The 23,459-nt window shown below is 38.1% G+C and overlaps 1 protein-coding gene across 2 annotated transcripts; it reads right to left on the bottom strand.

Moving 5' to 3' along the window:
* Nucleotides 1-738: 738 nt before the first annotated feature.
* slc6a15 (solute carrier family 6 member 15) lies at nucleotides 739-23,335 on the bottom strand. Of its 2 annotated transcripts, XM_041997879.1 has the most exons (13): nucleotides 23,212-23,335; nucleotides 22,061-22,227; nucleotides 21,183-21,683; nucleotides 14,770-14,927; nucleotides 14,371-14,497; nucleotides 14,098-14,279; nucleotides 9,831-9,941; nucleotides 8,455-8,696; nucleotides 8,152-8,350; nucleotides 6,756-6,948; nucleotides 4,928-5,087; nucleotides 4,629-4,791; nucleotides 739-2,305 (listed from the first exon to the last, which is right to left on the bottom strand). In XM_041997879.1, exons 3-13 carry the CDS (start codon nucleotides 21,481-21,483, stop codon nucleotides 1,925-1,927), a joined length of 2,217 nt encoding a protein of 738 aa, XP_041853813.1. In that variant the 5' UTR covers nucleotides 21,484-21,683; nucleotides 22,061-22,227; nucleotides 23,212-23,335; the 3' UTR covers nucleotides 739-1,924. The 2 variants fall into 2 exon arrangements, with proteins under 2 accessions (XP_041853813.1, XP_041853812.1); XM_041997878.1 differs by lacking the exon at nucleotides 22,061-22,227.
* Between the last annotated feature and the right edge of the window lie 124 nt (nucleotides 23,336-23,459).

The following is a 23,459-nucleotide window of genomic DNA, read 5'->3' as shown; positions in this document are numbered from 1 at the left end:
AATGTGTGGTGCTCCCTGGACGTTGGTGAGGGAATCGAGTGTTGTGGTGTCATGGTGATCGGTGGAGTCGGTCATTGGGGTGTATGCAAAGTGTATGCAGCGGGCGGCGTTCAAACACACATTCTGAGCTGCTGTATTAAATATAAACCTGTATGCTTATTTGTTTCAATTTTAAAGCTACAAGAAGCATTTAAAATTATTCAGCTCAATCTTAAGTCTTTAAAGTAAATTCTTAAGAGTGGAACTTGCATTTATTTTATATTGCAAGCGGGGGGTTAATCAATGTTTTCAGCTACTTCCAGTATCACACTGCTGACCAAAGTATGCACCATCTTCTGAACTATAACTGTGGCTTGAGGATAATGAATGAACAAAATATCTATTTTACCATCAGAGGGCTGTTTATCTGCATAGAAAGGCAAGGTTGGGGGTAATGGACTGCTAACAAATATTAGGTGTAAACTAACCTTCACTTCAGAAACCTTCAGATGTCCTAAGTGTCAGTGAATGCAGCATGTAATGCACTTCTATATGTGTGCTATATCAACACTGAATAATGTCATTGGTGTTTGTTTTCACTCATTTAACATCTGATGACCACTTAAGTTGTAATAATGAGAAAATTATTTTCTAAAATCTAGGGTTAAAAAAAAAAAAAAAAAAAAATCTCATTTGTGCCACCCTTTTTCTGACTAGTGCCCCTGCCTGGCCCCCTCATCAAAACTTTTCTAGACCCACCCCTGCATTTAAATCTATTACCTGTGAACCACCAGGTCCTGCTCTGATTTGTATTTCAGAATCTGTTCATAATTTCTCTTCACCACATTCATGGCTCCTAAAAGGTAAATCAATGGTTTACTTGTTCCAGCTTGCTGTTTCACTGCCATTAGATATCTGAACCTGATCCATCTGGCTGTAATTTAACCAGCAGATTTCACAGCTGTGGCTCCTGCAAACCTCACCTAATAAAGAAAATAATATAAAATAAATGCAAACAATAGGCTGCCTAATTAAAACGGGCAACCATTTCACGTCAACATCCTTCTAGTTTCCTTCTCAACACGTGCAGAGAGACGGCACTGGGAAAGAAAAGCCAATCAGAACATGCATAATGTTCACTATTAATAACGTTTAGCTCATAAGGCTAACATTGTCTTTTCTGAGTTACAATAGTTTTTGGGCAGGTGTGTTTGAGCACAGTATATTTCCGCTGCTTTGGGTTTTATTTTGATAGGCCTCGTGCATTGTGCGTGGAGAGGAGGAGCGGGCGAATCAGCTGATAGTGTGTGTGCATGTATCATTGATGCATGGGTTGATTCACATTGAGTGGTTGCAGGTCACCAATAACACTAATAAAGAAGTTTCTTAAGATATCCAGATTTTACAATTAAGACAGCATCAAGGAGGGGCGGGGTGTAATCTGAGGTGCTTGGAGTTGATTTTGTGGCGCTGCGCCACACATTGGTCTGTGTGGAAAACCGCCTTAGCTCTACGTTTTGTACGGGCTGTAGTTAATGTAAAGGATCATAATGTGCACAAACATTTCACACAGTAGGATTTGATTAACACGGCCGACGGACGCAGCCCCAAGAAGACTATATGACACCATGACCTGTTCCTTTGCAGACCCCTCTTTGCAGATTCTTGCTCAAATAGGCTCGGTGGACCGCGCTCACCTGCAGGATCTCCAAGGAGGAGGTGACAAAGGCTGGAGGGAGGTAGACATGAGTCTAGGGCATAGCCAACTTTTTTTCTTCTAAGGTTTACAGTCATATAAGGTTCAGAGACGACAAATAACAGCAGCTACAGTATCTACAAAGAATATACAGTGCAAAAGAAACATACGATGATGACTAAACACGCAGAGCGGTGGAGGGGAGAGACGGCCAACTGACATGACCGGCGGGGCTTATGGTTAGACAGTCTATAAGTCCGACTCGGGCATATCTGGCATGTCGGCCATCAGGTAACCGATGCCGTAACGGCCGTTGGGCGCAGTGTTCGCATCAGTGCCTCCACTGCCACTCTGCTTTCGATAGATATTGTTGCCTGGCATCGGTGAGGGCGCCTCGCTTGGAGACTTGCCCTGGATCAGGCTGGCGTCATCGGCCTCGTCTGGGTGGGCGCTCTCCTTGATGATGCGACCCTTCTTGTAGGACACAGAGGAGAGGCCGCTAGTGTTCTCGTCGATGATGTTGAAGTAGCGCAGGCCAAAGACCACTGGCACAGGCATGATGGCCATCACCACCAGGGAGATGCAGACCACAATGCCCCACAGGGGGAAGTTGAGCGTCTTCTCTAAGGCCTAGAGGATGAAGAGAAAATAAAGTTGTGGTGAGTACAGGCAGCAAGAAGTGTCTGAGTTAGTCACTGATGCTTTATTTTGGTTAAGATGTCAGTATGATGCTTTATTAATGATAGTGATGGGGAGGTAAAACCTCATGAAACTCCTAAGCTTCCTGTTTTGAAATGCGCCAAAAAAGATTCAAAGCTTTGAGGCTTCAAAGCTTTAAGGCTTATAAGAACAGTGACATCTGGTGGCCAAATTAAGCCATAGCAACCTCTCACAGTGGAACTGATGCCCTGACATTATTAGTTCCATGTCAGCAATGAAAGCTCAAAAAATTCTGTGGTCGTCTAAATCTGCTGATGTTTCTGATATGTAATACTAACTACTGATAAAATGAGATTTGTACTTGTTGTTAGAAGACATTGCTCTAGGCACGCCTTAATACAGTTTAAAGTTTTCCACAGATTACCCTTCTCTAAAGCCAAACCAGCGAAAATATTTCCTAATATTGATCCAATGTGTGACAGATGTAAACAACTGCCTGCAACTTCCTTCAATATGTTTTGGTCATGTCCAAAACTAGTTCATTTTTGGTCTTCTTTTTTTTAAATTATTTCTAAAGCATATGCCTACAATATCTCACTTTCTCCTCTGGTTGCCATTTTTGGTTGTCTCTTTGCCTTGATGAACTCTGCCCCCCCTCCCCAGCTTCACTACAGAGAGTCGTTGTCTTCTCCTCTATACTTGCCAGATGCTTGATTCTGTTCAAATGGAAAGCTACCACTCCCCCTTTGCACCATCATCTGATCCGAGATATTTTGCAGAGTGTAAAGTTGGAAAGGATCAGATGTACCCTCAACGGTACTATGGATGCATTCCATAATACCTGGGACCCCTTATTGTTATATGTCAACAACTTACCTGGTTTGGATATGGAAATCTGAATGTATTTAACCTTTCCTCTGGTCAACCTGTTTAATAAGAAATGTTAAGCTCACTTTTAGATGCTGATGTTATATTAGATTACTCACTCGGTTTTGTTTGGTTTCACACTGCACTTTACTCAAGAGTGCCAAACTGCCTAGACAATGTTGCGCAGTTACAACAACTGCTTGTTAGCAGGAATATTCCTCGAAACGACAACTTACTGAGAAAGAAGACGGAAAAAAATCCTGCTTGTTAGGACCAAAAATGGCTTGTTTGCCGCAAGTAAGTAATAAGAAACAATACATGTATGCAGTTTTCGGGTTTCTGATTTTACATTGGTGTTAAAACCGAATTCAGTTTTCAGAAGAAGCTGTCAAGTATGAGCAGCAGGAGACAGTGAGCTTTTCAGTATGTTGCACTACATGTTCTGCATCACTTCATCTCTTTGGTTCACTGGATGGTCTGTTTGCTTTCACACTGTACATGAACCCTGGTGCGAATGCGCATTAACATTCCAAATGAACCATGCTATCTGTGGAAGTGAACCGAGGTTTATTTAAAGCAGACCAAAAAGCTTGAGTGTGAACGCACGCGAAAATGCATCACAGCCAGCAGATGTTGCTCTTGGACTGCATTAAATCATTTGAACTAGTGTGTCAATTTCACAGCAGGCATGTCAAAGTGATTCAGTGCTTCACAAAGCTTCGGTTTCACCATCCCTAATTAAAGTCTACACACAACAAGACCAGAGATCCTTTCTGCTGTAGTTTTGTGTGTTTAGATGCACATAGAAACACCTTTTTTATTTAATGTTTTAGTCCAGAGTTTTAATTTAAACCTTTTAAGAATATTTGTAAAACCACAGAAACTCTCTGAGATAGTGAAAGGCTTTGAAACATTTTGAATCAATGAAGCACAAAGTGAAGCAGTGATGATGTTCAAAGCTTTGAACGGTTTCCTTGACCCAAGCTTTGACAGCTTTTGAATCAATCTCCCTAAGGAAGATTGACACAAGCTCTAAACCTTAGTATCGTTGGGCGATCACTATTAACTATGATTACCTCTAGTGTTTCTAAATTTCCTGAGTCTAAGTCTATGCATCTGGAGGATTTCAGGGACCAATAATAACAAATAAGCTTCACTTGGCAAACCAAAGGCTCCATGAGGAGACTCTTTGTCCCTCTTAGCCTTTGCTCCACTTCACTGTTGTTTTAAAATAATCATACAGCTGCTTGACTGTCTGTGTGGTAGACCAAACATCCTGTTGATTGTTTTTGGCTTAAAGGATACCCAAACGTGTTTATCAATGAAAAACTTTCTTCTTCCACATCTCCTTTGAACCCAGTCATTTGCTTTTAACTTGTTCCAGATTCATCAAGCAGGAGAACTTCCACCCTCCCACTGATCTCACCTCTTCCTGAATCCAGGCACTGTAGCTGGGCGGCGTCATGGCCAACTGGATGAAGCTAGAGCACAGGAGGACCAGCAGCAGGATGGGCGTGATGTACTTCCACATGTAATAGTAGAAGCGGTACGGAGTAAATCCCAGCATGTCCTTTAGGTCTTCAAAGAATCTGAGAAAAAGACAAAAACAGAGCAAAGCAGCTGGAGGTGAGATCAGATGTTTTTCAAACCCCTTTATCAAATCAGCCATAAAATTTTTCAGTTCTACACATTTGGGGGTATTAAACTTTGAGGATTCATTCTTACTTATCAATCCCATAGAACCAAGCTATTGCCACATTCTCCAGCACGACGATGATGAGCAGAGGCAGGGTGGCCGAGTAGTCATCAAACATGGTAACAAAGTAGTTCCCTGAGCGCTGGACAAACAGCAGACCAATGGAGAAGGCCAACACACAGCATCCCACTGAAAAGAGAAGCATGATGTCAGCGTTTACGCAGATTCTGACTCATTTTTAATTTACAGGGTTTGGTGCAAATGTCTGCACCCTGACGTACAGGAACAATATTTTTATTGAGAATCTGAATTTCTTACTGGACAACAGCAAAACTTTAAACGTGACGTACTTGTAATGTGTGTATCTTTTAATCTTAGCAAGGCTTAACTAAACCCTTTGTCTCAAGCCCAGTTTGCTGATGCTGGATAACACCTTTAAATATATTCAGAACAGACAGATCAACGACTCTGACATTAATCGACTTAATGAAAGAAATCTCAGATTGTATGAACAGTAAAAAAAAAAAAAAAAAAAAAAGTAGCACTAGGAGTATTCTTAGACCTCAAAAACTCCTTGGATACTGTTGATCACAGCACCCTATTAACTAAACTTTAAAGGTGCGGGATAACGGGGTTGGTTTGATCTGGCTGAAAAGCTATTTAAGAAACAGGCAATCAGGTGAATTTAAATCAGCGAAATTGGAAATCACATGCGGATTACTGCAGGGGTTAGTATTAGGCCCAAAGTGATTTATATTATATATCAATGACATATGCAGAGTATCAAAATTACTGAAATTTGTGTTGTTTGCAGATGACACAAATATTTTCTGTTCTGAGGAGAATTTGCAGCAGATTTTGGAGATGATTACAGCAGAAATAAACAAATTAAAACTGGGGTTTGATAGAAATAAACTATCTAAGCAAAACAAAAATTATACTGTTTGGGAGGAATAACACTGAATCACATGTAGAATTGATAATTGATAATACACAAATAGAAAGAGTAAATCAGATTTGTGTAATCCTGGACCAAAAAAATCTGCTGGAAACCTCATGTAAGCCGTGTAAGAGCAAAGCTGGCAAAATGCACTGCAAAATCACTACATATTCTATATTCTTCACTGTTTTTACCATATCTAACCTACTGTGTGAAAGTTTGCAAAAACATCTATAAAAGCACTCTATAGCCGATAAGCACACTGCAGAAAAGAGCATTAAGGACAATAAACAAAGCAGGATACAGAGAACACACAAACCTGCTTTTCATAAAATCATGCATGTTGAAATTGATGGACTTAGTTAAATTTGAAATTTAAATTTTAAATGTTAAAAACATCTAAATTTAATTAAAAAATAATAGCACAATAATCTATTACCAAAAAATATACAGAGAATGTTCACAGAAAGGGAAGGAGGCTATAATCTAAAAAAAAAAAAAAAAGTAAGAACAACAATGAAAAGTACGTCATATTAAGCTGTGTGGTGACTTTGTGGAACAGTCTTGAGCAAGACATATAAGGCATAAAATGAGGGATAGAAATAGCTAAACATATGCAATTTTATAAGTGGATATTTATGTAGTCTATATGTATGTATATATGTATATGGATATTTAGGTAATGTATATATGTTTTATATGTTTGTATCAATGTAGTAAATATGTTTATTTACATGGATATTTAGTTTGTATATAATAATGTAGTATATGCATATTAAGTAGTACATAGATATATAAACCATGATGAGTAAACAGGGGTGGGATATATACAGTGTAAACAGTATAGAAATGTGGTAATTTCCACCATGTTGTTAGAAAAATGGTGTATACTAAAGTAGTTGATGATCTTTTATAACCTGTAAGGAACTCCTTGCGGACTTTAAAAGTGTCGATCAACGGAGTGAGGATGCCCTCGATGGTGCCGAACATGCTGCCGAGGCCAAGGTTGACCAGCATGAGGAAGAACATGACGGACCAGAAGGGTGAGGCTGGGAAGTGAGTCATGGCTTCTGTGAAGGCAATGAAGGCCAAACCTGTGCCTTGGACTGCCTGTTTGAGAGAGAGCAGAAATTTGTTTAAGTATTTTAGCAGAAAAAAGGCATTACTTTAAGTTTTAATATATATTTAAAGAGCTGAAGTTGAACAGCATAATTAAATAATAATTAGAGGAAATATAATTTACTTCGTGAAAGGCATTTTTCATGCAGTTTAGGAAATTATTGGGTATTGGCTGCTAAAAGTTAACTTGTGGTCTGAAATGACTCCAAAAAGTCCCTGTAAAGAAAAAACAAACAAACAAAAAAAACACCCAATATTATTTCATCCTTTAGTTTATATGTTAATGAAAAATCTGAGGGATAAAAAGTTCTTACTTCAGCTACAGAGATGCTGTAATATGGACTTTTTTAACTTGAGAACAAAGCCAAGCTAGCTTTCATATTATTCTTTCATATCCAGCTCTACCTCACATTTAACATTTATGTTTATTTTCCAGCTTCTCTGTTCTCAGTCTAATTTTCTAATCAAATGATATTCAAATTTGTCCATGATGAATGACTTTAGTGAGCTTCAGAGGCACTAATATAGATTTTTTTCACTTCTGGACAATGCTTAGCTAGCTGTTTCTCCTCCATATCCAATCATTGTACTATGCTACGTTAACTGTTAGCTGCAACCACACATAACATAACATTATGTGTGTTAGTTAAAATATTGGACTCAAATTATTGTTTAACCATGTTGTCAAATGACTTAAATAAACATAATTTTTGTTTGTTTTTTTCCAGCCATGTTGAAAAAATTGGAAATATAAACTTTTTAATGAGCTTCAAAGATACCGTTAGATGGATAGAAGGAGATAAGTTCCCCGCTTCTCCTCTGTTCCTAATCTAATCTTTTAATACAATATTTTATACTTATCCAGGTGGAATGACTTAAAATTTATAGATTTTTTGTGAGCTTCAGATACTGTGATATAGATTTTTCCTGCACTTCTAGACAATGCTAAACTAGCTGTTCCTCCTCCATATCCACTGATTAATGAAGTTAACTGTTAGTTGGAGCCTCACATTTAAAATTTATGTTTATTGTTAAAATGTTGTATTCAAATCAGTGCTTAGTCATGTGAGCTTCTGGGATACTGTTATGTAGATTTTTTTGTAAACAAGCTATACTAGTTGTTCCCTCTGTTTTCAGCCTTAGTGCTATGCTATGCTAACTGTTACTCGTAATGTCAAATGATTCTCCGTGTACCTTATTAAGCTCGTCTTCAATGCTGCAGGAATCCAGCCCCAGTTTATCATACTCGTCTTCTTTCACCCTTTTGATGACATCTATCATCTGTTGGTAGTCATCTGCAGTGACCTGACTAGCTTGTGTCAGGTTTATGTGATGAGGAATAAGGTTTTGATCAATGCCATTCCCCAACAATGACACAATCTTATTAGTGTTCCTAAAGGATAAAACAAAAGATCAGAATTTAAGTCTGACTTTACCATAAAAACACGTTTTTGTCTTAGACAGTCTAGAGGTAGCTAAATTCAAAGAGAAACTCACAGAGCAACGCATTTGCTGTTCATGATGTTGGCTTTGAAGCCCAGCACAGCAAACACCACCAAGGTGGCCAGCACGGAGGTGAAGAAGTTGATGAACGACACCAAAACAGCATCAAAGTGGCAGTTGTTGTCACGTTTGTTGTAACTGGAAAAGGCGATGACACCGCCAAAGCCGAGACCCAGCGCGAAAAAAACCTGCGTGGCTGCCTCTCGCCACACTTTGGCCTCCAACATGATCTCCAGCTGAGGGCAGAAAACAGACACGTTTGGTTTAACATGGTTACTCAGTTTGCATAGATAATTGATATAGCAGGTGTGTGTATTAATTTAATCTGAAGCCATGTTAGCAACAGGAAACATTATGCAAACATGGCTTCTGGATTTATTGTTTTACATCCATCTTTTCAGGTTGTAGATGTCAGTTGCTGCAGCAGTTAGACTTTACAATAAAGCCACAGGATGAATTAGGCTTTCCTCATCCTCAGATACTCAGGTGTTCCTGAAATTTTTCACCTATATGTATTTGAAATGACAGGCAGAGGCTGTCGACATTAATTTCTTTCCATACTTTGATGCATCTCAGAGTACCACCTTGTCAAACAACAGGTCCCACACTCAGCTGCACTTTCATGTCTGTATGTACACAAAGAAGCCAGCAAAACATGCCATTTGAAGTTGTAAGAGACAGAGCAGACTCTCTGGACAGACATGCTCTGCTGAAACCCAGTCTTTGGCTGACTGCTTACATAAGGACTCAGAAACTCCTGTTTCCATGGTGACATGAGTCAGTGGCCTGAAGTGCCATTGGCCGTTTGCTGCACAACAGCAGCCTATTACGGCACAGGTTTGTTCTGTTAAGTTCCAGCAGTTTAACAGTGATTTTAACAGAAAACAGTGGCTGTTATATGTTATTTAATACTGTACTCACAACATCAGATCATTATTGTTACTAATACTAGTGGTTATTACTAATCAGGCTGGAGCTAACATTAATGATTTTATTTCCTTTTCTTGAATAAAGTACTGGTTTTATTTATAAATGTAACATCATACACTCTTTTCAGGGATTAATAAATATTTTTCATTCTATATGAACAAGAATTAACAAAATGGCTTAAAAAGTGTAAACTGGGTGGCCGCCTCATATAGAGAGGTTACACCTCAGTACAGCTGGCTCTGGTTTGAATCCAGATGCATGGCCCTTTGATGAATGTAATCCCCTTTTTTGTCTGCCTACTGTACAATGTCAGCCAATAGGACCCAGAAAATTTTTAGAAACTAATATAATAGTATATTGCTAGAAATGTGATGTAAATTATTCTTTCCTATAAAAACATAAAAAACTAAGCATCGGAGAATATGTCCAGTGTGCTTTACCTTGGGTGTGAACATATGTCGAATCCCGTCGATGGAGCCCTTGAGGAGCAGAGCCCGAGCCAAGAAGCAAATCAGCACAACGTACGGAAACAAGGAGCTGAAGTACATCACCTGCAAGAAAAGACAGAAGCTGTTTAGTTTCATATAAATCTATTTATGCATTTAATATTTCACACCCTCTTTGTTTTGATCTCGTCAAGGATTTTAGTTTGTAACATAGAGATATAGTCAAGCTACATACTGAAGTTCACTATACTATTTATTAAAGGGGTAGTGATGCCTAAAAACAACATTATATGACTATATTCTTATGAGAACCATCTATGCTGCTGTTAAAATTGACATTTTGGAGGTTAAAATAGGCTAAAAAATACCCCTACTGGTTCAAACCAGGTATAGTTTTTCATCCAAATGTGATGTGGAAGCAACTGATTGGGACTCTTGTACGTCACAAAAAAAAAAAACCCCCAAAAAAAAAGTTACCTCCCCTACCCTTCAGATACAAAAGCAGGCAGACCCTCACTTTGTAGGCAGACTACTGAATGTTTACATTTTTCTCGACATTTGGCTGCAACAGTCCTCATGTGTACTTTTAAGGGTTGTAAAAGTAAGACTGGAGTGCATGATCCTCATAAGGCAGCGGTTGCAGATGGCAGGGCAGTCTCAGGGTTGAAATACAGCAAATATGTTTGCAATATGCACTAGTTGATTGTAGTTCGATTTCTTTTAATGCCCACACTGTGGACACTGACATTGGTTGTGGATTTGATATGACTCGTGTTGAAATGTTGCTCCAGTTACTAATTACCAGAGTGCAAAATGCAAGTACTATGCATATTTTGTAAATGTAGAATGATGATATATGGTGATTCTTGTCTCTTTATCTGTCAAACTGACCACTTGAGTTACCCTTAGATGAAGGTCAGTGTTAAACTTGTCCAGTTAACTTGCCTTGTGAAACTGCAACTTCTTTGCTATTTATTGTTACTGTTCGTCTTGATTATAAAATCCTTTGTTGTCGGCTCTTACTGGCTCCTTTGACTTAAAATCAGCATTCGCTCTCCAAAGTCCATCCACTCTTAGCTTTTTTGCACGTCTGTCTATCTGCTTTGCAAGAATATCCATGTGCAAGGGCTGAGAATAACACGGATGAATACTTTCATACAAGCATAAACTGGCCCTCTCAGGAACTATCCACCCTCAACACATCATTAAATAAATGGCCCTGTTAGCTCTCACAGTGAGAGCAGGATTAAAGATCTGAATCAGTCGTCCGCCACACTGCAACATGTGTTTACAGGACTGGATGCAGGGTGTTGGTATAGACACTGAGAGGTGGTTTGGGTTTGAGTCATAAGCAACAGTAAGTGATTCAGAGATGTGACGTCATTTGCTTGGTGATCCTCATGTAAACAGTGTCATTTCTCAACAGTACACCTCAAATCAGTTTCTGGTTATGCATTTGTTCAAACTGTGATTCTGCTACGCTGTAAATATTTTTGGCTTTTTTCTTTCATCTAAATATCTCCTGGCTTTTTTTTTTTTTAAGATGATATACTCTCTTTCTCTCTTCCCCCCAACCCCCCCGTTCCTTTACTGTAGCTTTGTTTGGCCCTTTCTAAGAAAACCCTCCCGGCATCATGCTTTTGTTGCAGAACACAGCCGTAGCCTTGGTCGACACAAAGCCAAACAGCCTGCATATCTTCTGTTTTATGACGTCAGTTTTATGTTTTTGTCAAAAAGGAACATTTATAATAAAAGATTAAGTGTCCTGCCAGATAGCAGGTGCTTCTTAAGGTCATGTTCTGGGAAATACACTGTTATCCCTCAAACTAACACAAACATGAAGCTTTCTCATAATAACAAACAAATATGTTGCTTGGATTTTTTTTTTCTTTTTGCATCTATATTCTTCATGCAATTAATCTAGAATTGTATATGATGACTGATAAAGGTGTTGAAAACTTTCCGAATACCTGATTTGAATTTTACTTCTTCCTTCAAGTTCAAGTCCAGCATCCTAACCCCTCCCATCTCCCTCCTTGCCACACTTTTGGCAATCAAGCAAAGCCAAAAGAGCGCGTATAACCATAGCAACCAAATGGTCTGATCCCTTTTCACGCCCACACACACAAACAAATGGCACAGAAAACTCAGATCGCGGTGGGGATATCCTTTGGATGAGGCTTTTGTGTGAACATGGGTGGTGAGGGCATTAATATTCTTTTGTACAGCAACTCGCCGATTAAACTTCAAAGAAACTTGAAGCTGTGCACCCCTTCCAGGCAAAGTTGATGCCCAGTTTTTTCTGAGGCCAACTCAAAAGGGCCGTCTACTCAGCAGGTGGCTGCAGAACGACCATCTGGTTTAACTGTACAACTAGCTGTCATCTCAGGTTGTTTCTGATTAATTAGAACTGGAAAATATATTCAGATTTTAGTTTCAGGTATTAATTCTTCCTCCTGTTGCCAGAGGAAGGCATGTATGTTAACCCTTCTGCAAACCCTCTTGATAGTATTAAACTGGACATATTAACAAGAACTGAAAAGAAAAGAAAAAAAAGAGATGTGCCCTGTAAATGTTGCACCCTGGTATAAAGATACCTATTACATGAGCGAGTGCAAAAATAAAGCTATTATGCCACGAAAGGCATCCATTTATTCTTTGTTTTTTAGGCTGTTGTGATTGGTGTGTAGACAAACAAGTGGTAGACAGCTGTCTAGATCAAAGGTGGAAAACCCTGTTTAGCTCAGATACCCATATCTCATAGTCATGCTGAGTAAACTAGCTTGTTTATGTAGAGTCAAAGCATTAGCTTTAGCATTAACATAAAAAAGTTAACGTGAAGCTTGAGTTACTTGGACTGTACTCTCATGGCTGCATATTCAAAACAACAACAACAAAAAAAACAAAAACATAAAAAGAAGTTGGCAGACACACAGCTGTAACATTTTATATGCATGCAAAGCTGCTATTGCTAATGTAACATTAGCAAACAACTGCTAATTGATTAGCTAGTTGCTTCATTTGTTCATTTTTTAGTAACTAGCATCTTGGCTTAAAATTGGATGGTCAAAGCTTTATTGGTGATTATAGCTGCAACAGAAGTTGGTAACTTCAAGTGAGATTGAAAAACAAACTGATACTCAATTAGTAAGAAGAGGCAAAAATAAACTCTATTAGCAGGAATCAGTTTGGTTTAATCCACCTTTTTCATTTGTTAATTTCCTCGACTAATAGCTTTAAACATAAATAAATTGCTGTAAACATAACCTAAGCTGCAATGTAGTCTCACTTAAGGATTGTGACAAAATATCAGCATTTGGAGAAAAAGAAGAGATGTACACAAGCATTTGCTTCATATACTCTGACTATGACAAAATGCAACAAATTTTATGCAGCCTTCGCATTATGAAATCCATGCAATGTTAAACATGCTAAAGCTAATTTCATTAACTAAAAGTGCTTTGGCAAAGCTTCCAACTTCCAGATGCAACGCTACTAATTAGAGATGTAAATAAAACCGCAATCAGAAATGGAAACTCTTTATTGCACAAATTTAAGAAACAATAGGTGTTTTGAGAAAAATATCAGTTGGAAAAGACATCAGATACTGATCTTTTGAGCCTAAAAGTTCCTCAACTGGCTATTTTGTTTATGAAAATGAATATTAATTTCAACCACACACTCAGAGTTCATACCAACATAATGTCAAAACCAAATATCTTGAACATCAAAGCTTTTTCCAGGAAGATTAAAAAGTACAGCAGATTGTTAAGTTAGGCTTGACTTTGACCTGAGAGGTGCAGAGCTAATGCCTGTCATATGACATGAGAAAGTAATGATAATTATCACCTGCAAGCAAGCAAATGACAACTTTTAGCCAGTTGGCCTAATCCTACAGGATGCAAGTCATGCTGCTGTCAGCTTTGTTGCAGTAATTTAATGTATGATGAGCCAGAAATCCCTCATAAGATCACATGAGCTCTTAGAATTATATCTGAAACAGTATCATTAAGAAAATTTGTCAAATTACATTATAGTGGTACTTAGAAGTCACTTTAAACCCTAGTATAGTGAGCTAATTGTGCGTGAGAAGATTTTCTAACGACACATGAAAAGGACTTTTGTTTCTAGTAACCACTTCCAAGATTTGGATTATCTAGGCTAAGCTGCCAGGATTGTAGGGAAGCTGTAGTAAAACCTTCTCTGTTCCCTACACTTTAATGCTCTAAAAAAATGATTAAAAAATGGAAATTCTCTTTACCTTCCCAGAAGACTGAATTCCCTTGATCATGGCAAGGCAAACCATGGACCAGGCAGCCAGTAGGCACACGGTCATCTTCCAGTTGAGTCCTCCACTCTCAGAAATGTTGCTGGAGATGTCCAGGGCCTCGCGGTACCAGTAATAGGTGGTGGCTGAGCTCTTCTCACACTCTGGCACCACATCTGAGACAAAAAACCAAAGCAGTTAGGATTTATTGATGACGCAGGAGGAGAAACTGTTGATCAATAGGTCAGACCAGGTATTGAATCTTACATGTACTGGTCTTGTTCTTGACAAGTGGACATTCATGCCATGGCAGAGGTTGCTGGAAGGACTGGGAAAAGTAGAAGAGACTCCAGCTGATGATGACATTGTAGTAGAGAGCCACGAAGAAGCACACCTATAGAAAACAGAGTTTATAGGATGTCAGCTTAATTTACACATGTAAACTATTATATACTGAAATGTATTAAACCTTTAAATTTGATATTTTGTAATTATTAAATCTCTGTGATTTTACTTCAGGTAACTGTCCTTGAGATTTTAGCTTCTTACACATCGTCATTAAATCAGCATGATGATTATTTACGATGTTTTCATACAGTCCTTTGTCAAGGTTCACTATGTTATTAATCTGTTAATGTACTGTAAAACAGATGAGATGTGACTCACCACACAGCTGGCAAAGCCAATGCCCCCCAGCCGAGGGCTGATGTAGTTCCACACCCCAATGCTGCCCCTGCGGATTCGCTGACCCACTGCAAGCTCCAGGAAGAAGAGCGGGATACCGATCAATATGAGCAGGATCAGATAGGGCACCAGGTACGCTCCTGTCGATCAAAACATTGCAGAAACCCAGTTAGATGATGCATGCGCAAGGAAAAGAAACTGTTTCATCAGATTCTTGTAACGTCATAGTGTTTCAGTTCCTGAAACTTACAGATGAGCACATGGTGCCGACACACAGCCACACAAACTCACACCAGCAGAAAGTACAATTATACTCCTACCTAATATTTCCATTAGGCTGCCATTTTTTGCCATAAAAACCTACAATGTGCTCTTTACCAAAGACTCATACTAAAACTATTCTACATATATTTGCATTCGTGTGTCTCTGCTTAATGTGCCCCTCAGTGTGTGGTGAAATCAAACTGTTCTAGAAACCAGAGGCAATATTGAAGTCTGATATTACCTAAATTACAGTACAGTTACCCAGGGTACATCACAAAGAAGACAGTTCTCTCTGGAATTAAAGTTTCAGGGAGAATCACTAACATCTGGACAGACAGTAATAATGCAGTGTGTTAAAATACAGGACACATTTCTGGAGACAGTCTGAGGACTTGTGAGCAGGGAGGCTGCCAGGCACATGACTGTTTGAAAGAAACAAACCGAAACTTCTTTGTTTCAAAGAAATAGCCAGTGGTAAGAAGTGTTCACTGGCACCAGATCTTAAAATAATGTGACTTCTATTTCCTTGTTATATGAAGAGAAACAAAATAAATATAGAATTTAGCAAGAAGCTGTTTGGGTTTTTTTTTTCCCCTCCCCTCGGGTGAAGCGAAACTTCCTGTCAGGGTAAATTAAGGTTTCAGAACACGCAACCACAAAAATCTGATATAAACTATTGCATCATTTTAAAGCTACAAAGTAAACCAGTCTATCCAATTTAACAACAAAGATTACATTCTTTTCCCTCTCAAGAACAAAGCAAAACAACTAATGTGGGTCGATGTTGTCTAATATTTGCTGTGATTCACTGATGAAAGCATCAAAACTTCCTCCATGAGTTGTTTAATGCCTGTTTCAACTGATCTTATTGTTTCTGGCAGGGCGTTCATTCACATCCTTTCCTGACTCCCACTGTCCCTCCCAGATTTAGTGTACATGGGAGTGGTGAATCTAAGTGTGTGTGTTGTTGTTTTAAGCATGGTTTCTAATATTAAAACATCTAATTCTGGCTCAGTCAATATACAGTTCATTCAGGGAACAGCCTTTGATATAAGATGGCATCAAAAAAATCCCTCTGGTTTCTATTGTCTAAGAAAAAATCTTGCTATGCTACAATGACAAACCAATCAGCCTGAGTATGTGTTTAATTCTTGTATCATTATATCCTTAAAATAGTTTCCGAACCTTCTTTACTTCCTGTAAGGAAAAAAATACAAGGAAAGTGAAATTTCAGTTTTTTTTCTTTCTTTTTTTTTTTTTTTTTTGCAGCATCACATGTTAAGCAAAAATTATTTCAACATCTACCCATCACCCAGTTCATTTAGAATAGAAGAAGCTAAATGAAACGAGAGGAAAACTAAAGGATAATGCCCACGCATCATGCTAGTCTGCACATGTTTTGGAGGAAAATAAGCTCTAAAGCAGAAGCAGGATTTAGATCACTGCTAATGTGATGTTAAAAACCCAACTTAGATATTTATAGGAGAAACCTGCATTTGATACAGCCTATTATTTATTTTTTATATATCAGAAAGGTTTAACAAGCTAACATGATAATATTTGCTAATTAGGAGAAAACAAAGTAATCTAAAGAAATGTAATAAATAAAAGTAAGGATGTAAGCTTGAAAAGTTTTGAATACATTATTATTAGAAATTTTATATTATTATTTATTAATAAACTATTTTGGGGGACAATGGCATTGAGGGTAAAGTGAGGGATCATACTGATTCAGTTTCTCTAAGTCAGACTAACTTCATTGTATTCTGTCACAGCCCATTAGTCAAGATATTGAGACATAAAATAAAATAAAATAAAATAAAGGAGGAGTTAGTGCTTTTCTTCTTATAATTATTTTAGATCTGATGACTACTGTGGGGAAAAAAAAACAAACTGAAAACAAAAAGACAGTACATTTACAGTATTAATTTATTCTTTAAATAACCCAGGGACCTCTCAACCACAGCCGCTGTTTTTAAATAAAGAAAATAATACATTAGAAATGGAATTAATCTGCAACAATACTGGTGATTAATTTAGTTTATTTTTTAAACAAAGATATTTTGAAATGTAAAAAAAAAAAATAGACAATGCCTATCACTTGTCAAAAAGAAAACAAAAGTAGCTGAAAGGTGGCTGATAAATATGCACATGTATTAACACAGCACAAAAACACAGTTACTGCTGTGGATGGATTAAAGATAGAGCACAGGCTACAGCTATTCCTGTTAAAATATTCACTGATGTGACACAAACTCACTACTAAACCAGGTCTGAACTTGCCAACAGTAGTGTTATAAAAACAATATTACAGTGAGAATGTCCTCACATCCAAAACTGGTCCTAAACTTAAAGCGGTCCTCACAAAGACAGCAATACAAGTACACACACACCGAGACCTGCTGCAGCCTCAGATCTGCCATTTTAATCTAATTACAGAGGAACATGGCAGGGTGACCAGTCATTTAAAGCAGACCTGAAAACATGGCAGCGTTTGCTAACTCATTTCACACACACACACTAAGATTCACATGATTTTAGTTAGATTCTGTGCAAATGTATGATTAAATATTGAATTTTTCAATAGAATAACCTGGTATGACGTTTTTAGATGACTGTTATTATAGTATATGGTGATAATAATTCTATTCCCAACATTACATTTCAGCCTTTTATTTCTCAAAAATGACCTAATAGTCAATTCCTGCTCACAAAACACTGTAATACAAATAGTAATGCAGTGGTTTTCAAATTGGGGGTTAGGTTCCCCTCTGGGGGTGCATGTAGTCACTGCAAGGGAGTTATGAATGATCATGGGATAATTACACAATGACAGCAAGTTAAGTTCAATTATTCTAATTAATGATGGAAAAAAGCACAAGTCAGAGATTGATGACATTAGCGTAGGCCTTTCATTAATAACTAAACAAAAAAATGAATAAATTATTAATAAATTTAAAAATAATCCCTGTGTGTTAATGTAATCCTGTTTCTGAATGTGGGCATGCAAAAAAATAAAAAAATAAAATAAAATAAAATAAAATAAATAAATAAATTAGAATAAAATAAAATATTTTTTTTTATAAATTATTCAGTTAAATTAAAACTAAATAAATAAATACTATTTTTTAACCAACAGTGTTATTGCATTCAAAACTTTAAAAAGATTTTGTATAGAGTGAAATTACATTAGCCTTGCAAGGTGCAATCAAATTTATAATACTTTTGTTCACCAGTGAATCTTTGTAAATGGCAGAACTTCAAATATGTATATTTTTAAAATGCCTTACTTATTATTATATGTTAATGCACAAGGAACATGTTATCAGGACATGCCACTCAAAGCATAATTACTTTACTGTAACTAAGGTCTACTATTCATCACATATAATTAGTAATTCTATTACTATAATAGTTAAAGTATTGTTTTTTTTTTTTAATGGCTGAACAACATCAGGAACTGCTGTGTTCTATAAAGCCCATTGAGACATTTCCTATGATAGGATGCTTGGATTGAGAGTTCCTGCCAGGTAAACCTGTCTGAGACAGCTCCATTTAATCAGCTTTCAAGAGGCAGTAGGTGGCTTTACATAATCTCCAGGTGGGAAGTGCAGCACCTTACAGTATCACCTTCCTGGGGCACATACAGGGTATTATAGTAGTCCTGAACCCTTACAACAGTGTCATTACTGTTGGCAATACTCTTTATGTCTGCAGCATGACAGACACATTGTCTGAGACAGTCACATGACACTTCTGTCAGATTTGAAGGCAGGTGGGCGGCCTGTTAATAATAAAGATTCTGTTTTAGCTCATTCTGATTCTGGGCATGCATTTTCCTCACAGTAATTTGTACACAAGCACACATTTAGTCAACACACACGCAAAAAACAATGTCTCTATTTTAAGAGCTCTGCAGTATCAACTTTCATCCTCTGTCAACAAAGCCTACAATATTAAACAGATGCTGAAAAAGGATCCTGTAACCAGACTGTAAACACAGTTTCAATAAACAAAAAGGTGCATGATAATGTCATGAGAATCGAGCATAAATATAAACAAAAAAGCAGAACTCAGCTTGTGTTTTCTCAGCATGAACAGTCATTTCCAGGCACATTTCCGAGTTCATACAAGTCTATAATACAAAAACACTGCCGGACCACACACAGATGTAGAGGCCAATTACATAAAGTTTCTTTAGACCTTGTTCATCATCTGTAATAACATCTGCAACACACAGATGTGCCCAAGCACAGTCGTCCTCTGTTTATTTCTTTAGTGTGTCATCCCAGCTCCAACTGAGTGTGAAATTCTGATCCATCTTTGTAGTCTGTCTTTTTCAGCTCTATTTTAATGCAAATTAGCAAGTGTGTCATGACATTTTGTGCCTAGTTTGAAGACTGGTTGCAGAAGGAAATCCAAAGGCTTGCAGAGTTATTCTGATGTTGCATTAGATGCATCATTTCTGAATTATCCTGCAATCATGTGTCAATGGGACCATTATGAGTGACGAACCCAAACCCAACTTCAGTTCACTGTCTATCTTATAATTTCAGCTTCAGCTCACTCTTTGTGATGCAGCTGCACATTGCACAGCTTTCCTGTGCAGCAGGCTGTAAATTACAAGAACATAAGGAATACACTAATTATCATCCAGTTGAATGTTTTAACCATGTAATCCATAAAACATATTTCAATATTTCATGGTCCAAAGATGTAATTAAAAAAAAAAAAAAAAAAATATATATATATATATATATATATATATATATATATATATAAACAACAGGAATCCCAAAACAACTTGTTTCACTTTTCTTGCAGGTTAAACTTGGTAATTCGTATAACATCTATGAAAATGGAGTGTATGTGTTATCCTATAAAAAATATACATGTAATGTCCAGTTTCATTTCTTGAACAGGCTGCAAGGCAAAGAAGATGTTTAATACATGAAGTGTATTTATTTAAGGCTAATAAGCCTATGAAGCCGATTGTGATAGATCTTAAAAGTGAAGTCCTGTCAGTGGACCGTGCTGCATTTCTCTGTGCTGCTGCAGAGAAATTACAGTTTCTGATACATGGATACTTCACACACAAGTTCAAACCAAAGGCACAGAGGATTTTAACATGAACTAGAGTTTCCTATCCTGCAGGTTTTCAATGTTCCCTGCTTCAACACACCTGAGTCTAATTAAATGGATCTGACAGCCTATGTAGTTCTGCACAATTAATTTCAATCAGGTGTGCTGGAGCAGGGACACATTGAAATCCTGCAGGAAAGTGGCCCTCAAGGACCAACTTTGGACACCCCAGCCATAAACTATTCAGTCTTGGACAAAATATGAAATCTGGTGACAATTTATAGCCCTGATCCCAAGATATGGGGTTCAAACAACAGCCAGAGGACAGAATGATGTCACTTTTGGATGCAAAATAAGATTGTGTCTTTTTTTGATCCTATTAGACTTTAGAGGTGTAAATCGTAATTTGGATCATGATACCATACGATACGATACAATTACACTATTCTGTGCTATGTCAAATTCCACCACTGTATGATTTTGATTCAAGAGTCAGGCGATCGATATGAGACGATATCACTTGCTGATTTAACGCAATCACCTACATTCACCTCGAATTACAAAAGACATCTAAAATATTAAAATATAATTCCATCCCTGAAGAAAAAAGACTGAAGTTGGGACAGACAGAAATACAGGCATTCAACCATAAAACAGCCTTGACTGCAGCGAGAGAAAAGGCATAAAGATTTATGGCCACATCATTTCTGACAACAGCAAACTCTCCCATGTGCAGCTAAAGAACAGAGGATGTGCATCTAGAAGGTTTGGACACAATTCAGTCATGATGAAGATCATGGTGTGAATCAATAAATTTGACATTATTATGTGTTCATATCCCACAACCCTGGATCGGAGTAGACAATGTATGGATGGATGAATATATATTAATTTGATTTAACTCAACAAACTAGCTCTTGTTATGGCTAGTTTCAAGTCACTGACTAACGTTACCCATTAGTTATTTATGACCACTTTCCCTTAATGTTCTTTAATGCTTCCTGTAGGTGGGAGTCAGCTGGAATTGCTACTGCATGACAAAAACTCACCCCCTCCGTTCTTCTGGCACAGGTAGGGGAACCTCCATACGTTGCCCAGGCCTACAGAGAAGCCAACCTGGGCCAGGATGTATTGGAGCTTGCTGTTCCAGGCCGGGCGCTCCTCCTCCTCACCGTCTGAGCCCCCTTCCTCCACGTCGCACTCCTTCCCTTCCCCTTCATGGTTGTTGACAATCAGCGAGCTCTTCTTGAAGGAATCGTCGCAGGCGTCCTCGTTGGAAAGCAGGTCTTTGACAGACTCTGTGACATCGTCGTCAAGCTCTCTCTTGACGGCCTTGCTGTTTTTGGGCATTTGATAAAGCAAATGGGGGCGAGGGGTGGAATGTCTATGTTTCGGCTGGCGGGGGTGGGAAGAGCAGGGCCTGCGCTGCCAAAAGTCACCTTTTAAAAAGAACTTGGGGTTTGGATTTCAGGGCCCGTTTGGGGTTTTCAGACAGTTTGTAAAGGTTGAGTAACTGTAAAGTGGTTTATTTCTTCATTATCACCAAATATCTGTGGAGCAGAAAAAGCAACAGTGCGTTCAGTAAACAAAATAAAGAACTTGGTGAAATTTAATTTTTAATTTGGTCTACTTTAATCTATTTTTTGCTTTCTGGCTGCTTTAATTCATATTGCATATCTAAAACATAATTTGATAAATAACAAGAAGGCACTTTTAATAAGGTTGATGTAGATGAAAAATTACGAAGAAACATGGACTAAATTTATCTGAACATCTTGTATGTTTGTCTTATAATAAATAATTCCTCTACTTAAGCTTTCCTACTTTTTTCTTCTCTAGTTTAGAATAACTCCATGCAGGCCATTTCTTTTACGAGCCACTAAAATCACATTGTTCTAACAGGAATGATGCGGGGTTGTGCCCTCACATGGAAATCACATGGCTGGCAGAAGCATCAGTGAAGGGAATCTCTTTTATCCCTCTTCTTTTTTTGTTAGTCATTGTTTTCAGAAAATAAAGGCCTTGGAGCATTGGCCTGGTTGTGGACGGTGTCTGGGACGCAGCCACAGGTCGACTATCACGTTTCCAAGCCTCCTGAATAATAGAGGACAGTTATTTGCATACAAACCCAAACATCCCCTTTCCCCCTGCGACTCCCAGGGAGGAAAAACCCTGGACTATCCTAAACTGATAACTACATTTATTATTTATGTACGTATAATGCGACTTTACAACACAAAGATGGGAAGCTAGGGTGTGGGCACGCCCGCCACCCAAATGCGGGTAAGGTGCGCAGCATCCCTGTCTAATAAATTTCAGCCTCTCAGCTTGACGGCAACGCAGACGCTGCTCTAATTTTTAAAACCTCAAATATTTTCAATAAACGTCTCGGTAATATTGCAATGCGCACACTAAATGCAACACGAGTCTTTTAACAACCAGAGGATTAAGTGATTATTATAGTTCCTTCAACGCTTCCAGATTAGCCTGGTTTGCACGAGGTGAAGGCCGGCATTTCATAATCCAGTGAACGCAACACGAGAGCCCAAAAAAAGGAGGACACGGGATGCTGGCGGAATAGCAATAAATGTTTAAAAATAAAACACAAAGGAGCTACTGAAAATACATCAGCACTCACATACGAAACGCTGGTTCTAATGTGTTTCTTTATTTTCATTTCTTTATTTTTGTTTGTAGCACGCGCATCAGGAGCAATAAGATGAAAAATATCGAACACTGGTTTAGCACGATAGGATTGTGGGGAGAGAAAGAAATAATTAAATAATAATAATAATAATACATGAATAGCCAACATATTACTCCAATTCTCAACAGTGCCATGTGGCTCCTTGTTTCACACGGGCACAATTTGTTCCGTGAGGAATACGCATAAATTAGCGTCCTCCCTCCCGCGCAGTCTTCATGACATCCTTGTGAGGTGTTTCATCATTCACTGACCAGCTCCATCCTATCGCATCCTGCGATACCTCAGTCAGCCTCACAATTACACATACACGCATCACGGCTTTGTCATAAACCCCAACCAGTCCCAACGGAGCAGACAAACTCAGACCTTACCTGTACACAACAGCAGTCGTCCTTGTCTTAAATGATGCGTCTCAAGGAATGAAATTGTGAGAGCACATGCACGGGGAAGACATCATCACTGGTTTCTTGCTGACCGGTTTCTGTACCGCTTCAGACTTCAGCGCTTCATTTGTCTAGCTCGCTGCCAGCAGGACGGTACCACAAAAGGTTGCCTCCAGAAATAATATCACTTTGTTAAGAACTCTTAATCAACTTATATTTAATTAAGTATACCTTCT

Source organism: Melanotaenia boesemani, chromosome 10, assembly GCF_017639745.1.
Source record: "Melanotaenia boesemani isolate fMelBoe1 chromosome 10, fMelBoe1.pri, whole genome shotgun sequence".
Lineage (NCBI taxonomy): Eukaryota > Metazoa > Chordata > Actinopteri > Atheriniformes > Melanotaeniidae > Melanotaenia > Melanotaenia boesemani.
This window is presented reverse-complemented; position numbering and strand designations above follow the sequence as displayed.